Source organism: Bos indicus, chromosome 10 (genome assembly GCF_029378745.1).
Source record: "Bos indicus isolate NIAB-ARS_2022 breed Sahiwal x Tharparkar chromosome 10, NIAB-ARS_B.indTharparkar_mat_pri_1.0, whole genome shotgun sequence".
NCBI lineage: Eukaryota > Metazoa > Chordata > Mammalia > Artiodactyla > Bovidae > Bos > Bos indicus.
The window spans coordinates 82,357,887-82,379,515 of NC_091769.1; the positions used below are offsets into that span (position 1 = coordinate 82,357,887).

At 37.3% G+C, this 21,629-nt stretch overlaps 1 protein-coding gene across 5 annotated transcripts in view; it reads left to right on the forward strand.

Annotated features, from left to right (window-relative positions):
• The window catches only part of PCNX1 (pecanex 1), a 184,648-nt gene that overhangs the window by 17,560 nt on the left and 145,459 nt on the right, over positions 1-21,629 (forward strand). For all 5 annotated transcript variants that reach the window (XM_070797789.1, XM_070797791.1, XM_070797790.1 and 2 more), the window contains exon 2: positions 12,249-12,457. In XM_070797789.1, coding sequence (XP_070653890.1) covers positions 12,249-12,457 — 209 coding nt within the window. The remainder of the gene's footprint in view (positions 1-12,248; positions 12,458-21,629) is intronic.

Here is a 21,629-nt window from a genome sequence, read left to right on the forward strand (position 1 = left end):
GGGTCCCTTGGACTGCAAGGAGATCCAACCAGTCCATTCTGAAGGAGATCAGCCCTGGGATTTCTTTGGAGGGAATGATGCTAAAGCTGAAACTCCAGTACTTGGGCCACCTCATGCGAAGAGTTGACTCATTGGAAAAGACTCTGATGCTGGGAGGGATTGGGGGCAGGAGGAGAAAGGGACGACAGAGGATGAGACAGCTGGATGGCATCACTGTTGATGGACATGAGTCTGAGTGAACTCTGGGAGTTGGTGATGGACAGAGGGAGGCCTGGTGTGCTGCGATTCATGGGGTCACAAAGAGTCGGACACGACTGAACGACTGAACTGAACTGAACTGATCTTTAGGACTGACTGGTTTGATCTCCTTGCAGTCCAAGGGACTGTCAAAAGTCTTCTCCAGCACCACAGTTCAAAAGCATCAATTCTTCAGTGTCTGTCTTTTTTATGGTCCACGTCTCACATTCATACACGATTACTGGTAAAGCCATAGCTTTGACTATATGGACCTTTGTCGCTACATTGTTCAAATATTATTAACAACATTGAATAGTTGTTTTATTATATGCCCATGCACTATCTCCTTTCAAGTTTTCTCACTTAATACTTATTGTAGCTCTGTGAAATGAAGATACCGTTACTATCCCTGTTTTTCTAGTGAGGAAACAAAGGCTCCTAGAAGTTAAACCACTGGTTCAAGGTTATACAGACTGCCACTGTTGTTTCTTCCCTTTGGCCTCAAGATGACCATCACGGTCACTTTCCACCATGCTCTTCTACAGTCATGCAAGATACTCTTCTGATTAATCTGTGTCTGAAAGCCTTCTTGTGATTGACTGGGGTGAACTAAGTGTCCCCGGATCTTTTTCAGTATTTATTCTGAGTCTAGAACTCTCAGAGCTGCCCTTGAAATCACCATCTAATTATATCTTTAATCTTGGCTCCCCTTCTGAACTAGCATATTATGTGAATACATTGGAAGCCCATTATAAATCTCCTGCAATTTAGTTATGGTTCTCAGTGAGATAATTTGTCTTACTCATCATTTTGGAGGGAGGGCTGAGTTAGCCAGATTTTGTAGCATGTACAGGCGTACTTCATTTTGTTGTGGCTTCCCTTTATTATGCTTCATAGGTATTGTATTTTTTCACATGTTGAAGGTTTGTGGCAACCCGTTCAGCAAGTCCGTTGGCACCATTTTTCCAACAGTGTTGTTTTCTTGTGTCCCTGTATCATGTTTTGGTAATTCGCACATTATTTCACAATTTTCATTATTACTAAATTTTTTATTATGATCAGTGATATTTGATGTTACTTTTGTAAGAAGATTATGACTTGCTGAAGTCTTAGATTATGGTTAGCATTTTTTAGCAATAAAGTATTTTTAAATTAAGGTATGTGCTTTTTTTTAGACATAATACTATTTCACAGTTAATAGACTACAGTATAGTGTGTGTATATATATATAGGAAACCAAAAAATTCATGTGGCTTACTTCACTGTGTTGTTCACTTTATTATAGTGGTCTGAAACTAAACCTACAATATCTATAAGGTATGCCTGTATTATCAATGGGTTTTGTTAAAATTTAATATCCTTTCACTTATTGGTCTTATGCGGGCCTTTTCCCCTGCTGTGTTTACTTAAAATACTATTTGTTTTTGCCATTGCTGCTGCTATTACATGTGCTTCTTCACTTCAGCAACAGAGATGCAGCATTTGCTGTCTGTTTAAATCCTGTCCATTCCAGTTTTTTATGAACAAAATCTGAAATTGTTGTCCTCATGAATATGTAAGTAGCAGCAAGAGGCACAGTTATTTCAAGGGCTGGAACTTTTTTGGAAAGAGTTCCCAGCTTTCATACCCTCTCTGGGTGTGCAGCCCGCCATCACCTCTCTGTATTCACCAACCTGGAAACTCTCGGAACTTCATACTATTGGGATGTTATGGAGATTGCCTCACACAGGCCTGATCAGTTATTAACTCCATTTCCAGCCCTTTTCAAACCGTATGGAGCTTGAAGGATGAGGCTGAAAATCCCAAGCTTCTAATCATGGCTTGGTCTTTCTGGTGACCAGCCCCAATTCAGGAGCCCACCCAGAGTCACCTCTTTAGAAAACAGGCCTTTCTATCACCCAGGAAATTCCAAGGGATTTACATGTGAGGAATGAGAGTGACAGATGCTCTTTGTGCCCTTTTCATTTAGGAAATCAAAAGTGTTTAGGAGCTCTGTGCAGGAACCAGGGACAGAAACCAATATATGTATATTTTATTATTTCACAGGGAACACTTAGGGGGAAAATGTCTCAAACGACTCCTTAAGATGGAAGCAATGAAAAAAAAGTTACCATTGCCTTGGAAGGAGACTGTCTGCTTATAATGGTTAAAAACTCAGGTTCTCAACCACTGAAGTTAGACTGGATGTAAATCCTGTTTTTGCCAGTTTACCAGCTACAGACAATGACTTCATAAGCCTTGAAGTTTTCCTATTTGTAAGAGATGTAGACAGTGATAGTACTTTCTTCAAAGGATTGTTGTGAGACAGATACTTTGCCATTTTAAGCACGTAGCACTTGGTAAAAGCATAGTCATTCTCCTAAGATGCTCCAGGAGAGAGAAAGGATCTTATTTATTGCAGTGTAGCTGGGGCTTAAATCGGTACTCGATAAATGTATGTTGAGTGAATGAATAAAACTCTTATTCCTTGAGTTGAGTGTGTCATTTACCATTATGGAAACTGAGGAAGTGGCAGCAGTAAGATAAACTGTACTTCCCTTCATTCTTTTTTTCTGTTGGGCAGCTTTCATATTTACCCACGTAAACTCTGGTGTGTGATACATTGCCTATTTGAGCATTTACTTTTAAACTGGAAATGGATTATATAGCATGCAATACCATCATTCTGTTTCAAGCCAGTTGAGTGAGTTCAGGGCAAGAATGATAGATGCATTCTGTTAATACTCTTAAGAGAGCTAGTATACTTTTTTTTAAAAATTTTGGCTGTGCCGGGTCTTCCTTGCCATATGGATGGGCTTTCTCTACTTGCAGCAAGTGGGGCTCCTCTCGAGTTGCTGTGTGTGGGGCTTCAGTAGTCGCAGTGCGTGGGCTCTGTAGTTGTGACTCATGGGCTTAGTTGCCCTGTGACAAGTGGGATCTTCCCAGAGCAGGGATCAAACCTGTGGCCCTACATTGCAAGGTGATTCTTAACCACTGGGCCACTAGGGAAATTTGCTAGTATACTTTTAATTTGTAAATCTTAACTGACTTTCATTCTTGTGTTAGATCTCAACTTGCAATTTATTGCATTCTGTTTTTAGTGAAACATGAAAGAATATACAATCAAATAATAATGCTTGATAACCTATTTTTTGTGTATTCCTATTTTATTTAAAAATATTTTTATTGATCCTTGTAGTTTTCCTATGGCTTAATGCTTTTGTTACTGAATTACATCTTTTGATTTTTAAGCCTTAAATCTGAACCATTGTTATTTGTGCTTATATTGTACCCTACTTTTATAGGAGTATGGCTATTAAGTGCACAAAGAATTCCATTATTTTTCATATATTTGCCTCTAAGATAATCTCACTGAATATACCCTGAACTGTTGTGTTTTTTTTGAGGTATAGTAAAAAGATAATGACCTAGCTTCTATTCTTCAGAATCGCAAAGTCATGTGATAGATTTCTTATTTTCACTTACTATAAATTCTAAAAAATTATTTCAATAGAATATATCAGAGACAGAATAAAGAAATAGGTTAAGCAGTTTAAGTTGGACTTTATGAGATAGCTTCTGGTCCTCATATTTACCATATGATTAATTTTTTTAGCAGTTTACTCAGGGATTTACTTAGACTGATTAAACTATTAAAAGAATGACTCATACAACAGAATGTCAACTTAACTAACTTACAAAAGGAGATATGAATCAAGATGGTTCTTAGTATAGGATACCCCATTCTTTTTCCAGGATGGTTAGGTTTACTCAGAAAAATATATGTAAAGCAAAACATTGGTACCTTTCCAAAAACAGACACACAGATCAATAGAAATAAGTCCTTGCATTTATGGTCAATTAATCTACGACAAACGAGTCAACACTATACAAGGGAGAAAAGGCAGTCTCTTCCAAGTGGTACTCAGAAAATTGGACAGCTGAAGTTCAAATGGATTAAAGACCTAAGTGTAAGACTGGATACTATAAAACTCCTAGAGGAAAATATTGGCAGACACTCTCTGACATAAATTGCAGCAGTATTTTTTTGGATCTGTCTTCCTAATGTAAAGGAAATACAAGCAAAAATAAACAAATGGGACCTAATTAAAATTGTTTGCACAGCAAAGAAAACCACCATCACAACAAAAAGATAGCCTACTGAATGGGAGAAAATATTTGCAAGTGATATGACTGGTAAGGGATTAATATCCAACATATATAATCAGCTCATACAACTCAGTGCAAAATAAACCCAAAAACCCAGCCTAATTAAAAAATGGGCAGAAGAACCAAATAGACATTTTTCCAAAGAGGAAATGTAGATGGCCGATAGGCACATGAAAAGTTGCTCAACATTGCTGATCTTCAGGGAAATGCAAATCACAGCCACCATGAAATATCACCTCACACCTGTCGAGATGACTGTCATCAGAAAGAAGACATATAACAAATATTGGTTAGAATGTGGAGAAAAGGAAACTCTAGTACATTGTTGGGAGAAGGCAATGGCACCCCACTCCAGTACTCTTGCCTGGAAAATCCCATGGACGGAGGAGCCTGGTAGGCTGCAGTCCATGGGGTCGCTAAGAGTCGGACACGACTGAGCGACTTCACTTTCACTTTTCACTTTCATGCATTGGAGGAGGAAATGGCAACCCACTCCAGTGTTGTTGCCTGGAGAATCCCAGGGACGCCATCTATGGGGTCGCACAGAGTTGGACCACGACTGTAGTGACTTAGCAGCACATTGTTGGTGGGAATGTAAATCGGTACAGCCATGGTGGAAAACAGTATGGAAGTTTCTCAAAAAACCTAAAACCAGAACTGCTGTGTGACCCAGTAGTTCCTCTTCTGTGTGTGTTTCTTAAAAAAAAACCAAAACACTGATTTGAAAATATGTATCCTAATGATGATAGCATTGTTTATAATAGCCAAGATATGGAAGCAACCTAAGAATCCAACAGATGAATGGATAAAGAAGGAGTGGTGTATATATATACGCAATGAAATACTACCTAGCCATAAAAAAGAATGAAAATGTGCCTTTTGCAGCAATATGAATGGACTTGGAGGGCATTATACTAAGTGAAATAAGTCAAGACAGAGAAAGAGAAGTACTATATAATATCACTTACATGTAGGATCTAAAAAATAAAGCAGACTAGTGAATGTCACAAAGACTCACAGATAATAGAAGATAAACTATTAGTTACCAATAGGGGTAGGGGGGCAATATAAAGGTAGAGGAGTGAGAGGTACAGTCTGTTGGGTGTAAGATAGGCTCAGCGATATATTGTACCACATGGGGAATATGGCCAATATTTTGTAATAACTGTAAATGAAAAATAACCTTTAAAAATTATAAAAAAAATTTTTTAAATTAAAAACAAAACATTACTGCCTCTCAATTTATGTTCTAATAATTTCATTTGAGTTTTTTTTTTTTTTGTAAAGGGAAAAAACATCACTTTCAAAATATTACTGCTCATTGACAACATACCTGGCCTGTTAAGAGCTCAGCTAGAGATGTACAATGATATTCATGTTTTTTTCATATTTACTAACACAGTAGCCATTCTGCAGCCCATGGATCAAGAATAATTTCTAATTTCAATTCTCATTATTTAAGAAATACATTTCTTAAGACTATAGTTGCCATAAATAGTGATTTCTCTCATGACTCACTTTATTGCAGTGCTCTAAATTCAAACCTATGATAGCTCTGAGGTATGCCTGTGTAAGTATAGATTCATATAGGTATGCCTATGTAAGGCTAGATTCTACCACACAACTGTCCCTCAACAAAGAAAGAATTTCCATATTATCTGAAATATTGCCTGCTGCTTGCTTGCTTGCTTACTTATTTTCCCCAGTTGCTTTATTGTGTTTTCAACAACATGGTTTTCTAAGTCCTAAAAAATTTAGTATAGTTATGGTAACTATAACTATGAGAGTTTGTTGTTGTTTAGTCACTAAGTCATGATCGACTGTTGCAACTGCAAGTTTTGAATGCCATAATGAATTATTAACGATAAAACAATGTATGTTACTCAGTTATGGAGATCAGTTCAGTTCAGTTCAGTTGCTCAGTCGTGTCTGACTGTTTGCGACCCCATGAATCGCAGCACGCCAGGCCTCCCTGTCCATCACCAACTCCCAGAGTTCACTCAGACTCATGTCCATGGAGTCAGTGATGCCATCCAGCCATCTCATGCTCTGTTGTCCCCTTCTCCTCCTGCCCCCAATCCTTCCCAGCATCACTCTTTTCCAATGAGTCAACTCTTCGCATGAGGTGGCCAAAGTACTGGGGTTTCAGCTTTAGCATCATTCCTTCCAAAGAAATCCCAGGGCTGATCTCCTTCAGAATGGACTGGTTGGATCTCCTTGCAGTCCAAGGGACTCTCGAGTCTTCTCCAACACCACAGTTCAAAAGCATCAATTCTTCCGCTCTCAGCCTTCTTCACAGTCCAACTCTCACATCCGTACCTGACCACAGGAAAAACCATAGCCTTGACTAGACGGACCTTTGTTGGCAAATTAGTGTCTCTGCTTTTGAATATGCTATCTAGGTTGTTCATAACTTTCCTTCCAAGGAGTAGGTGCCTTTTAATTTCATGGCTGCACTCACCATCTGCAGTGATTTTGGGAGCCCAGAAAAATAAAGTCTGGACACTGTTTCCACTGTTTCCCAATCTATTTCCCATGAAGTGATGGGACCGGATGCCATGATCTTCGTTTTCTCAATGTTGAGCTTTAAGCCAGCCTTTTCACTCTCCACTTTCACTTTCATCAAGAGGCTTTTGAGTTCCTCTTCACTTTCTGCCATAAGGGTGGTGTCATCTGCATATCTGAGGTGATTGATATTTCTCCCAGCAATCTCGATTCCAGCTTGTGTTTCCTCCAGTCCAGCGTTTCTCATGATGTACTCTGCATATAAGTTAAATAAGCAGGGTGACAATATATAGCCTTGACGTACTCCTTTTCCCATTTGGAACCAGTCTGTTGTTCCATGTCCAGTTCTAACTGTTGCTTCCTGACCTGCATATAGGTTTCTCAAGAGGCAGGTCAGGTGGTCTGGTATTCCCATCTCTTTCAGAATTTTCCACAGTTTGTTGTGATCCACACAGTCAAAGGCTTTGCCGTAGTCAATAAAGCAGAAATAGATGTTTTTCTGGAACTCTCTTGCTTTTTCCATGATCCAGCGGATGTTGGCAATTTGATCTCTGGTTCCTCTGCCTTTTCTAAAACCAGCTTGCACATCAGGAAGTTCACGGTTCACAGATTGCTGAAGCCTGGCTTGGAGAATTTTGAGCAGTACTTTACTAGCGTGTAATATGAGTGCAGTTTTCCGGTAGTTTGAGCATTCTTTGGCATTGCCTTTCTTTGGGATTGGAATGAAAACTGACCTTTTCCAGTCCTGTGGCCACTTCTGAGTTTTCCAAATTTGCTGGCATATTGAGTGCAGCACTTTCACAGCATCATCTTTCAGGATTTGGAATAGCTCAACTGGAATTCCATAACCTCCACTAGCTTTGTTCATAGTGATGCTTTCTAAGGCCCACTTGACCTCACATTCCAGGATGTCTGGCTCTAGGTCAGTGATCACACCATCGTGATTATCTGGGTCGTGAAGATCTTTTTTGTACAGTTCTTCTGTGTATTCTTGCCATCTCTTCTTAATATCTTCTGCTTCTATTAGGTCCATACCATTTCTGTCCTTTATTGAGCCCATCTTTGCATGAAATGTTCCCTTGGTATCTCTAATTTTCTTGAAGAGATCTCTAGTCTTTCCTATTCTGCTGTTTTCCTCTATTTCTTTGCATTGATTGCTGAGGAAGGCTTTCTTATCTCTCCTTGCTATTCTTTGGAACTCTGCATTCAGATGTTTATATCTTTCCTTTTCTCCTTTGCTTTTCTCTTCTCTTCTTTTCACAGCTATTTGTAAGGCCTCCCCAGACAGCCATTTTGCTTTTTTGCATTTCTTTTCCATGGGGATGGTCTTGATCCCTGTCTCCTGTACAGTGTCACGAACCTCAGTCCATAGTTCATTAGGCACTCTATCTATCAGATCTAGGCCCTTAAATCTATTTCTCACTTCCACTGTATAATCATAAGGGATTTGATTTAGGTCATACCTGAATGGTCTAGTGGTTTTCCCTACTTTCTTCAATTTCAGTCTGAATTTGGTAATAAGGAGTTCATGGTCTGAGCCACAGTCAGCTCCTGGTCTTCTTTTTGTTGATACGGAGATAGGAATATGCATTTATGAGATGAACAGAAAAGGAATAAAAATTGTCCTAATAAAACACAAATGGGTATCTGTTATAAACACAGTTTGCAGTAACAACATCATACATATTCAAAATGTAATAATTTAAATGATATATGCCAAAATGATGATAATGTGCTGTGTAAGCCTATGTTAGATAACTCATTATGGCTTTTTTTTTTTTCATGATGGCTTTTAGTTAGATAACTAAAGATATATGTAAATGAACTGAACAAAATTGTTTTATGAAACAGGAGGGTAGAAATAGAGTGGTAAAGAACCCACCTGTTAGTGCCGGAGAAGTAGGAGATGCAGGTTCCATCCCTGGGTTGGGAAATCGCCTGGAGGCGGGCCTGGCAACCCTCTTCAGTATTCTTGCCTGGAGAATCCCATGGACAGAGGAGCCTGGTGAGCTACAGTCCACGGGGTGACAAAGAGTCGGACATGCCTTAAGCAACTCAGCCTGCACTCAAGTATAACATTTTAACTAAAGACATTGACTTTGACCAGAATTTACAGATTCAGATCATCTAATAGCTTTTTCTTTTCTTGTTGGGAAAATTTAAAGTATAGAAAAATTCCTATAAAATATGGAAGATAATTTTAGTCCATCAGTAGACAGCCTTACTTTTATTTCTTAGGACTTTTATTCCCTCCCTTATTTTTCGCATTTGTGCTCTGTCTTCTTGTATATGTTTTAAGCTGCCTATCTTTACTCCTAACACATGTATATTGATGGTGGCCTGTATGTACTGTATATATTACTTTGGTCTCTTTCCAGCTTGTTGATATGTATTTTTTAATGTTGCTTTCCTAAGCACATTCTACTGTAGATAAAAATGTAAATACAAGTACATGTTTTATTTTAGAGTGACATAAATATAAAATGCAAGTGTAAACAGAAAAAGATTTAGTATTTTTAATAGTTCTATTCATATTAAAATAGTATGTAGATAAAATTCTAACGTGCAGAAATACATATGTGTGTATGTGTTAGTCACTCAGTCGTGTCCGACTCTTTGCAACCCCACGGTCTGTAGCCCACCAGCCTTCTCTGTCCATGGGATTCTCCAAGCAAGAATACTGGAGTGGGTTGCCATTCTCTTTTCCTGGGTATCTTCCTAACCCAGGAATCGAACCTAGGCCTTCTGCATTGTAGGCAGATTATTTACTGTCTGAGCTTCCTGGAGAGGGCAGGAATATGGGTAGGCTCAAGTTTCAATGGTTCATTTGTAAGCCAGTGCCTTGGGGAAAATATATTCTGAGCTTGTGAGAAGTTCCCAGGTGGCCTGCTGAAATCAATTTGACTATGTAGTTGGAATTATAGAAAATTATATTTTGAGATTTTTTCTTTGGGCATGTATGTCTGAATCTTGACAATGGGAATAGTTTCTTGTCTTCTGCAGCCCCATCCTCTGAAAGGAAAAACTTAACCTGGAATCCTTAACCTCAACCCCCTGAAGGGGACTGTGGCAAGAGGGCTGAATTCCTCAAGCTGTGGTTGTGATACGAGGGCCTTTCTGAGTCCTTTGGGGGCAGCCTCCATGGGAAACCTCTAAGGTTAAAAACATTCCTTTGGGGACTCCACAAGTAATGGGATAAACCCTACTGGAAGCTAATATAGATAGGTGTATTGAAAATACTAAGCAGTTAAAGATATTACTACTTCCTGGTTCTTCTTCCCAGTTCCTTGTAACACTTTCATAAACATCTCCCCCAATACCCACCTACCATGGGGTGCCTTGATGAATGGGATTGTCCTAAAGTTCAGAAGTGACTACCTCACTTACTTGTGCAAAAGTTCTGCCTATGTAGTAAAATACATACTCTTTAGACTAAAAAGATGAGATAAAAATAAAAGAATTCCTTTGGGGATTTTCCTGGAGATCCAGTGGTTAGGACTCCACATTTCAACTGCCATGGCTTGAGTTCAGTCTCTGGTCCGGGAACTGAGATCCTGGGCAGTGTGGCCAAAAAAAAAAAAAAGTCCTTTTCTTTATGACCTAACCTCTTCCTTTACCTCTAATTAATTGTCATTTTCAAGTTTACGGACAATGTTTGGTTACTAAGACCTTCATCTTCCTTTTTCCCCCAGCATTCTCTGTCTGCCGGAAGTGAAAGGTGGTACAGATAGGGAACTGAATTCTGCACTTGGTAGGATTTAGCTTATGCACTTACCTTTCTTTCTTTCTTTTTTTTTTTGGTGAATAAGCCAAAAGAAATTTTCCATTAGGATGATTGAGTAAAGGTAGCATCCCCAAGCTTCAGGTATACCAGTAGAAAAGCTAGATCCCAGTGCCAATTGACTGTCCCACTGTAGCTCTAGAAAAATGGTTCTTAATTCTTCCCCCAGTTGACCCTTTGTGCCCAGCGAAATAGCCACAGGACTGATGGATTTGAGGGTGGACTCTGGGAGGAAGGCAGTCCCCTTGTTATTGCTGTCTAGTTTTTCTTTATCTGGAAAGGTATTAAGGAAAGTTGGTTCAGATATTACTGATGGATGGAATTTATGGTTTAGGACAGGATTAGTACCTATGGTTCACCACCCCATCCCCAGGCATACTGCTTTGAAATTCTGCTAATTTTTGTTTTCATTTGCCAGATTTATTTTTGCTGTTTTATTTTTACTCCCTTTTCTGTTACACAAGGACAGAGCAGACAACTTTAAAGCTAATAAAAATTTAAGTTCCGTTTTTGTCTCCAAATAGACCAATGATTGTTTATGTTGTAGCTCAGTAGAAGCACCAGCTACTTTAGTAGTTGGCAACAAAGATCCCAAACCACACAAGGAGAGAGCCTGGACTTAAAAGAATAATCTGAATGAATTTAGTGTTTTGAACTTGGAAGCAAAACTGCTGTTCAATTTTTTTCTTATAGCTAGATATTGAACTGTGACTTACTATAGGACAGCAAAGAAAGGCCTCAGGGGAATGGTAGTTGTATTACTAGTTACAAATTTATGGTTAAATGCTCTCAGGAAAAATGTCTGATTAAAGGAGATTTTGAGAAATATGACCTTCTGGTTAACTCTTTGTTTTGAAAGGCAGACCTGAAATTTTTTTCCCCCAATTCTACAATTTCTCTCATAGTTAATCTATGAGATTAATTATTAACAACTTTTATTTTTTAAGAGACAGTGAGGTCAGCATAGATAGTGAACACAGTGTCTTTACCTTGCTGCCCAAGGAAATGAGTGTGTTTATATCGTAAAAAAAGTTAACAGGGAGCACATAAACAAGGATTATTTATATTTGGAGGACAACCCTGTCTTATTCACATATTATGTAATGTGATACATTAACTCTTTGTTTGGATTATAAGCTTTTTGGCATGAACTTTATTTATACCAGTGCTGTCCACTGGGCATGTAACGTGAGCCATGTAGGTAATTTAAAATTTTCTGGAAGCTGCATTATATATTTTATTTAACCCAATATAATCTAAATATATTTCAACAACTAATATAAAGACTGAGATATTTTGCACCCTTTTTTCCATGCTGAATTTTCAGAACCCATTGTTATTTTACTGTTAGTGCACATCTCAATTCGGGCTAGCCTCATTTCGAGCACTCGCTAGCCATAGGTAGCAAGTGGCTACTGTATTAGATAGTGCTGTCTTATACTTTTACAGTTTAGTGTTAGGAACACAGTCGTTGCTTTGTGTGAGAATGTGTGTGTTTGTTATTTTAGCTACAGATTTCTCTAGTTGAATAAAGTATAAAAGATTTTAAAATGCCTATCTTTTCTTTCTCTTTAAGGCCCTTCCTTCTTCCATGATTATAGTAGCAGTTTATTGTCCTGTGATAGCTGCTGTTTTCATTGTTCTGAAGATGGTCAACTATCGACTCCACAGAGCCCTGGATGCTGGAGAGATTGTAGATAGGAACGCAAATGAGTTCACAGATCAGCGATCCAAAACTGAGCAAGGCAACTGTTCAACACGGAGAAAAGATAGCAATGGCCCGAGGTAAGGAAACTTGTGCCACTCAGTTTTTAAAGATGTACAGTGATGCCTGTGTCCAGTGATGTGATTATTGTGTCAGGCCTCTTCTGTTCACCTGGTTTTACCAGTATCAATACAGTGACAGGTATGATTGTCACATTAGACAATAGCAAAGGTGACTATCTGGAGGTAAATCGGTATCCTTGGCCTTATTAATGAACAACATGTTTGAATGATAATAATCATAATTGTATAATCATTAAACACACCAAAGACCAAAAGCAGTGGCAAACAAGTTAAAGAAATAATAAAATATGACTTCGTAAATCAAAGCATTTTTCTTATACATATATGTAGTTACATGTATGAACATATACTTATATACTTTTATATAAAATGTGTATGCATCTTAAGTTGTGATGATATTTTACTTGACACTTATAATCTGCAGTGTTCCCTTTATTGTAAATTTTTTTTCAATTTTATATTCTTACCTTAGAAACTTAGCTGTTCCTTCCCTCGACCTTAGCATGACTGATTCCTGTGTAGTGGTAACCCCCTCCTAGAGGCTTTCTTTTCCTGTCTCAGGTAAAATATTCTCCCTGCTGCTCTCAGTCACATTCTACCCTGTTACCTCAGCCTCAGCCAGAGGAATTTAGTTGTTACAGTCAAAAGGTTGTGACTTCATAGAAATAATAGGTGTCCCTATTGTAACTCTTCAATTGTTGCTTTATGAGCATACAACATTTTTAGGCTCATGCAGTCCTCAGAAGCAATTCTATGAGATGGATGCTATTATTATCCCTGACTTACAGATGTGGAAAGTAAGGTGAGAAGGATCAAGTAATCCAGGCATTCAGGCTCTGGAGTCCATGCTTTTAACCACTATGCCATGTTTCCACTCAGTATAATATATTATATCAAGGTAAATAATGCCGTTAAAAGGGGATATTCATCTTCTAAGACAGGGCAGTATTTCTGTGCCATCTTCAGTGCACTTACAGCCTTTGTCCTTTTTCAGTTACATTTTCCTTCATCCCTAACATGATTATCTCATTTGTTCATTGAACAGATATTTTACTCTTGTGATAATTTATTCATAGCATAAATCACTATCTGAAATAATCTTAATCATTTCTTTGCATTTATAAGTTTCTTGAAGGCAGTGCCTTGTTTTTCCTACAAACTATTTTATTCCTAGGTTCTTGAACAGTGTCTTGCACTAATAGGTACTCAGGAAATATTTCAAATTAGTGAAAACATTTTTTTCCTGTGATAGTATTTTTTTTTCCCCTGTGATAGTATTGTTAATGACTGCACAGTATTCCATTTTATGGGTATACAATAGCTTAATTTAGCTATCTTGTTTTTAGTTATTTATTTTCTAATTTAAATTCAAGTATTAGATCACTGTGATGTTTAAATTTTAAATGACTAAAATTTTTTTATCATGATTTAGCAGAAGTAGAATTACTCAAAAACTATGCCACATTTTTTAATATATATTGCCAAAGTCCAAAGAGTTTTAACGTTTTAATTATTGTGATGAGCAGTTGGAGGTTTTTTTTTCCCCCCTCTTTTGGTAGCACTGATTATTTAGTATTTTCACAAGCTGGTAAATATATCATTGTTTAATTTTTTCAGTTTTCAGATTACTAGTGAAATGGAGGCATTTTCCTTATGTTGTTCCAGTTAAATTTGTTATTTTGTGAGTTGTATGTTTTCCTATCAGTGGTTAATTTTTTACTGTTGGTTTGGAGAAGATACTTATGAAGGATATCAACTCATCTTTTATGTCAAATACTTTTCCTCACTTTATGGCATTTTATTTATGTATTTATATGCCACAGTTAATTTCTTTATGATCTGTTCTGTGCAAGTTTATTAGTTCTGTCTTTGATATCAAGTTTTGTAAGATATTTTTCTTTCCCCCAAATTATGTAAATTTTCACCTGTGTGTACTTTGAGTATTTTTACCATTTTATCTTTTATTTTTAACTTGTAGTCAATCTGAAGAATATTTCTAATTTTTTTTTCAGATTTGTTAGGACCAACAACAGTGAATGAATAATGCATTGTTATGTCCATTTCTGGGCTCTGTTTTCTGCCCCATTGATCTCTTTGCTTATAATACACTGGCTTTCTAGTATGCTTAATACTTAGCAGTGTGAATAGCTCATCACTGTTTTAATATTATCTTAGTTATTCTCATGCGTATGCTTAGTTTTTTGTGAGATGTTCCCTTGTCTGCTCATTCTCCATACAATCTCAGTAGAATTTTGATGATAAATGTATTAAATTTGGAGGGAACTCAGCTTTTAAAATAGAAAGCCTCACTCAGAGACATTGTGTGGTCGTTGTACAGTCATTCAGTCTTGTCTGGCTCTTTTATGGACTGCAGCATGCCAGGCCTCCCTGTCCCTCACCATCTCCCAGAGTTTGCCCAAGTTCATGTCCACTGCATCAGTGATGCCATCCAGCCATCTCATCCTCTAATGCCCTCTTCTCCTTTTGCCTTTAATCTTTCCCAGCATAGGGGATTTTTCCAGTGAGTCGGCTGTTTGCATCATGTGACCAAAATACTGGAGCTTAGCTTCAGCATCAGTCTTTCCAATGAATTTTCAGGACTGATTTCCTTTAGAATTGACTGGTTTGTTCTCCTTGCTGTCCAAGGGACTCCCTTGTATATGTGTATGGTGTATGTGCATAAATTTTTTACTGGATTCTACATAGTTCTTAAGTCTATTCTATTTCTGTTATGAAATGCATACCCCCATTTAGTGGGTAAGCAAAGAGAATGTAGATTCTGCACTTAATCTGCCAGGGGCTTGAATCAGTTCCTGATAGTGTGACCTTGGGGGAGTTAAACTTTTATGCCTTGGCTTCCTCATCTGGATGATGAGACAAATAATAGTACTATCTCTAGGATTCAGTTCAGTTCAGTCCCTCAGTCGTGTCTGACTCTTTGCGACCCCGTGAACCACAGCATGCCAGGCCTCCCTGTCCATCACCAACTCCCGGAGTTTACCTAAATTCATGTCCATTGAGTCAGTGATGCCATCCAACCATCTCATCCTCTGTCATTCCCTTCTCCTCCTGCCCTCAATCTTTCCCGCATCAGGGCCTTTTCAAATGAGTCAGCTCTTCTCATCAGGTGGCCAAAGTATTGGAGTTTTAGGTTCAACATCAGTCCTTCCAATTAACACCCAGGACTGATCTCCTTTAGGATGGACTGGTTGGATCTCCTTGCAGTCCAAGGGACTCTCAAGAGTCTTCTCCAACACCACAGTTCCAAAGCTTCGATTCTTCAGTGCTCAGCTTTCTTTATAGTCCAACTCTCACATCCATACATGACTACTGGAAAAACCATAGCCTTGACTAGATGGACCTTTGTTGACAAAGTAATGTCTCTACTTTTTAATATGCTGTCTAGGTTGGTCATAAGTTTCCAAGGAGTAAGCATCTTTTAATTTCATGGCTGCAGTCACCATCTGCAGTGATTTTGGAGCCCAAGAAAGTAAAGTCTGACACTGTTTCCACTGTTTCCCCATCTATTTCCCATGAAGTGATGGGACCGGATGCCATGATCTTAGTTTTCTCAATGTTGAGCTTTAAGCCACCTTTTTCCACTCTCCTCTTTCACTTCCATCAAGAGGCTCTTTAGTTCTTCTTCACTTTCTGCCATAAGGGTGGTGTCATTTGCATATCTGAGGTTATTGATATTTCTCCCGGCAATCTTGATTCCAGCTGGTGCTTCTAGCCCAGCGTTTCTCTTGATGTACTCTGCATATAAGTTAAATAAGCAGGGTGACAGTATACAGCCTTGACATATTCCTTTTCCTATTTGGAACCAGTCTGTTGTTCCAGGTCCAGTTCTAACTGTTGCTTCCTGACCTGCATACAGGTTTCTCAAGAGGCAGGTCAGGTGGTCTGGTATTCCCATCTCTTTCAGAATTTCCCACAGTTTCTTGTGATCCACACAGTCAAAGGCTTTGGCATAGTCAATAAAGCAGAAATAGATGTTTTTCTGGAACTCTCTTGCTTTTTCAAAGATCCAGCAGATGTTGACAATTTGATCTCTGGTTCCTCTGCCTTTTCTAAAACCAGCTTGAACATCAGGAATTTCACGGTTCACATATTGCTGAAGCCTGGCTTCAAGAATTTTGAGCATTACTTTAGTAGTGTGTGAGATGAGTGTAATTGTGCGGTAGTTTGAGCATTCTTTGGCATTGCCTTTCTTTGGGATTGGAGTTTTCCAAATTTGCTGGCATATTGAGTGCAGCTCTTTCACAGCATCATCTTTTAGGATTATGAGGCTAAATGAGATCATATATGCAAAGCACTTAGAACTATTTTTGATACGTGGAACAACTCAGTAATTGCTAGCTCTTACTAGTTCTGTATAAATTGTATATGATTAGTTCTGGATAATTGTATATATTCTTAATGCTTATGTTATTTATCTTTTCTATTTTCTTTTAGTTTTCAAAAAAATTTTATTGTCAAATGTATATTTCAAACAGTATATCAAGTATATGTATAATTTAGAGAATAATAACCAAGTGAATACTTACCACAACACAACTTAAGTAATAGGATATTATACAAATACAAGTCTTTCTCATTTCATTCTACTCTTTTCCTTTCAGGAGTGATCTTTATTTAAAATTCCCTTGGTTTACTGTTATACAGTCTTTGTAGATAGTCCTAAACTTATTATTACTTAATTTTGCCTGCCTAAGACATCCTAAAGACAATCATACTGTCTGTTTTTCTCTGTGAAGGGCTTTTTTTGTGCAGAATTTCATATTTTGTAGACTTACGCATGTTGATGCTTCCAGCTGTTATTTGTGTTTGCTCTTATATAGTCTACTACTGTTGGAGTAGACTACAGTTTATCCATTTTTCTGTTGATAGTCATTCAGATTATTTCTAGGTTTTTTGCTCAGATAACACATTATCATAGGTTTCTTTGGCCACATGTGTATATCTGACATTCGCAAGCTGGTTCACAGGGCATTTTCACATTCAGTTTTATTAGGTAATTCCAAACTGTTTGCCAAAACAATAATACCAGTTTTTACTTTCACCACTAGTGTGTGAAAGTCCTTCTTGTTTCATAGCCTGAATATTTGATTTTGTTGTTTTTGTAAGTTTTACTAGTTTTCCATTTTAACAGTTGAGTGTTAGACGTGTCTTATTTTGACTTCTATCAGTAGTTAACCTTTCTGATTCCTAATGAGGCAGAGCATCTTACCCCACATATGTGGTCCATTTAAGCTTTCTGTTCTTTCCAGTGCCTGTTTATTTCTTGTTTCATTTTTCTTTGGAGTTCTCCTTTTTTTGTTAAGAAGAAGGAGTTCAAGAGAGAGGGGACATATGTATACCTATGGCTGATTCATGTTGATGTATGGCAGAAACCAATACAATATTGCAAAGCAATTATCCTTCAATTAAAAGTAAATTTTAAAAATATATACTCATTATATTACTCCTTTGTTGGTTATATACATTACAGATGTCTTTTTCCAGTTTATAGCTTGTCATTTTGCTTTTCTTAAGATTTCTTTTGATTATCATACATTTCTTAAATTTATAGTTTATTGATTTTTTTTTGGTAATTAATGTTTTTTTGTCTTATTTAAGAAATTATTTTCTACCCAGATATCAAGAAATACTCTCAGAGATTGTCTTTTTAAAATTTCATGTTTCTTTGTTGTCACATTTCAGTTGTACTGGAAATTATTATGTTCTGTTGTCAGGTATGGATTTAGGATTTGTTTTTCTTTATCTATAACTGGCTTAATCAGTTTTATTATAAGACTATCTTTTCCTTTTTGATCTGTGGTACTCACTTTATCATAAATGATGGGTATGTTTCTGGGCTCTATCTGTTCTGTTAATATAGTTTATGCCTATGTACTTACCACACAAATCATAATTGCTATAGCTTTGTAACAAGACTTGATACCTAGTGGGGCAAACCTTGTACCTTGTTTTTTTTTCAAGAGTGACTTTGCTACTCTTGATCTTTGATACAAACTTTAGAGTCTGCTAGGCAAAGTCTACAAGGACTTAGAGTTTTTATTAGCATTACATTGGATATGTAGATTCCTCTGCTGAAAATCGATATCCTTACAATATTGAATCTTTCCATTTATTTAGTCTTCTTTTTTTTTTGTTTGTTTGCATTGATTGATTTTATTTTTAAACTTTACATAATTGTATTAGTTTTGCCACATATCAAAATGAATCCGCCACAGGTATACGTGTGTTCCCCATCCTGAACCCTCCTCCCTCCTCCCTCCCCATACCATCCCTCTGGGTCGTCCCAGTGCACCAGCCCCAAGCATCCAGTTTCGTGCATCGAACCTGGACTGGCAACTCGTTTCTTACATGATATTTTACATGTTTCAATGTCATTCTCCCAAATCTTCCCACCCTCTCCCTCTCCCACAGAGTCCATAAGACTGTTCTATACATCAGTGTCTCTTTTGCTGTCTCGTACACAGGGTTATTGTTACCATCTTTCTAAATTCCATATATATGCGTTAGTATACTGTATTGATGTTTTTCCTTCTGGCTTACTTCACTCTGTATAATAGGCTCCAGTTTCATTCACCTCATTAGAACTGATTCAAATGTATTCTTTTTAATGGCTGAGTAATACTCCATTGTGTATATGTACCATAGCTTTCTTATCCATTCATCTGCTGATGGACATCTAGGTTGCTTCCATGTCCTGGCTATTATAACCAGTGCTGCGATGAACATTGGGGTACACGTGTCTCTTTCCCTTCTGGTTTCCTCAGTGTGTATGCCCAGCAGTGGGATTGCTGGATCATAAGGCAGTTCTATTTCCAGTTTTTTAAGGAATCTCCACACTGTTCTCCATAGTGGCTGTACTAGTTTGCATTCCCACCAACAGTGTAAGAGGGTTCCCTTTTCTCCACACCCTCTCCAGCATTTATTATTTGTAGACTTTTGGATCACAGCCATTCTGACTGGTGTGAAATGGTACCTCATAGTGGTTTTGATTTGCATTTCTTATTTAGTCTTCTTTAATGTCTTTCAGTAAAGATTTATCATTTCTCCATTAAAAGGCTTTCATAGCTTTTATTAAATTCTATCAACTTTTCCTAATTACTTTTTGTTTTTGTCCCTTTAAATGTAGTAGTTTACTTTGTTTCTGGCAACCTTATTAAACTCCCTTATTAATGGTTAAATTTTGTAGGTTATTTCTTGATTTGCTGCAAATGATGACAGTTTTATTTCTTCCTTTCTATGCCTTATTCTTATTTAACTTTTCATTGGCTATAACTTCTAATACATGATTAAATTGAAATAGTATTGGTGTACATCTTTTTCTTTAATCTTAAAGAGAGTATCTTGAAGCGTCACCATTAAATAAGATCTTTTTTGCAGAATTTGCTTTTGGCATCTCCTTTCCCTCAGTCTCCCACTTACAAATCTCTGTTCTGAGGAACAGAAATGAACAGGAAAACAAATGCACTTATTTTCAGAGCCTCTCACTGTGCTTGGTACATTAGAGCTGTCAGTTTGTTGCATGGATGAGCAAATGCAGTAGGGCTCACTGCTGCTGCTTCTGGTTGCCATTGGCTGAGGTATGGAAGCTCAGAAATAACGATCTTAAACCTTGATCTTAAAGAATCAGCGTCATTTATATATGTACTACATTTTTAACGTTTCAGGAGAGGAAATTAGCACGTTGAATTTTAGAATGTGAATATGTGAAAACAGAATATATCTTTTTTCTGTTTCTCATGCAGTGATGCTTGCAATATTGTAAATTAAGGATCCATTTAAAATATACTCAGGTGAGTTTTAGGCTAAATTTTCTGAAGATTTATTCTGTTTAGGGACTTTGTTTTTATCTATTCATGCTTTTATGAACATCCTTGTGGTCTTGATTAGATTTGTAAATTTAGTACTGAGGTGGTATTGTGAAGTTCTAGTTAAAGCCTGAGCTGTTAATGATATTAGTTATCAACAAATTGATTTGTGACATCTTCTTTATAATTCAGATTAGACCCTTTCTACTTTCCTCTTTCCCTTGTACCTGTTTTTTGTTTGTTTGTTTGTTTTTTAAACAAATGAGGAAATTAAGTTGTAAAGGTAGTGATTCCCTGAATTTGGTCAGTTCGGTCTACTGAACTGAAGAAAGTAGACCACTTTGCTTCTGTGGGAATTGTAAACTACTTACTTTCCAGGTATGTGCTGGAATCACCATTGCTGAAAATCTACAAGCCTTCCTAGTAAAGAAAATTCTTACTCAGTCAATTTATATATTAGGACACTGATAACTGACTAAAAGTTCTGCTTCTTAATTTGTAGAGAAGAGAAAGGTACAGCAAGTTTGCAAGAGGATTTAGTTTGTTTCTATAAAAAGAACTATTTGTTTTTTCTTTCATCTTTTTTTCTCCCCCTCCTTCCACTCAGTGTTGACCATTGAGCATTAGATCTAGATTATTTTTTCTCCACTGGAGATGACCCTCCGCCACAGGAGATACTTGGCAATATTTGAAGACACTTTTGGTTATCACAGGGAGAAATCCTACCAGCATCTGGCAGATAGAACTCTGGGATGCTGCTGACCATCCTAAGAACGCACAAGATGGTTCCCAGCAGCTGAGAATACGTGGCCTGAAATGTCAATCGTGCTGATGTTAAGAAACCTTCTGTAGATAATGGAGTTTATTTTTTGTTTTGAACTGGAAAGAGAACTTCAGTGCCTATTTGTTAAAAGGCATTATTGATATCTTAGACTGTGGTCTTTAGACTTGGACCTGGTGTTCAAATCTTATATCAGTCCTTACTGATTATGAGTATCTACATTCTCGTGTGTAAGGGAAAAAAGCAGAAAGAACAGATATGATAATACACTGTAGAGTGCTGAGTAAGTATTATTGATGTCCTCCTTTCCCACCTGAATTCCGTATACCATTGACTTGGCTTACGTTGTATACTCCTCTGAGAACTTAGGGAAGTTTTTACACCTTTCAGTTTTCAGTTTTTTTATCTGTATAATGAGGATGCTAGTGTTTATAGCATAGATTTTAGGGGAATGTTTCATGAGAAAATGCAAATAAAACATGTGCCCCTGTGACTAGAATATATTAAATATTTAGTAAATTTTGCTTGGTTATTAATTTTATGTTCTAATTGTAATCATTTG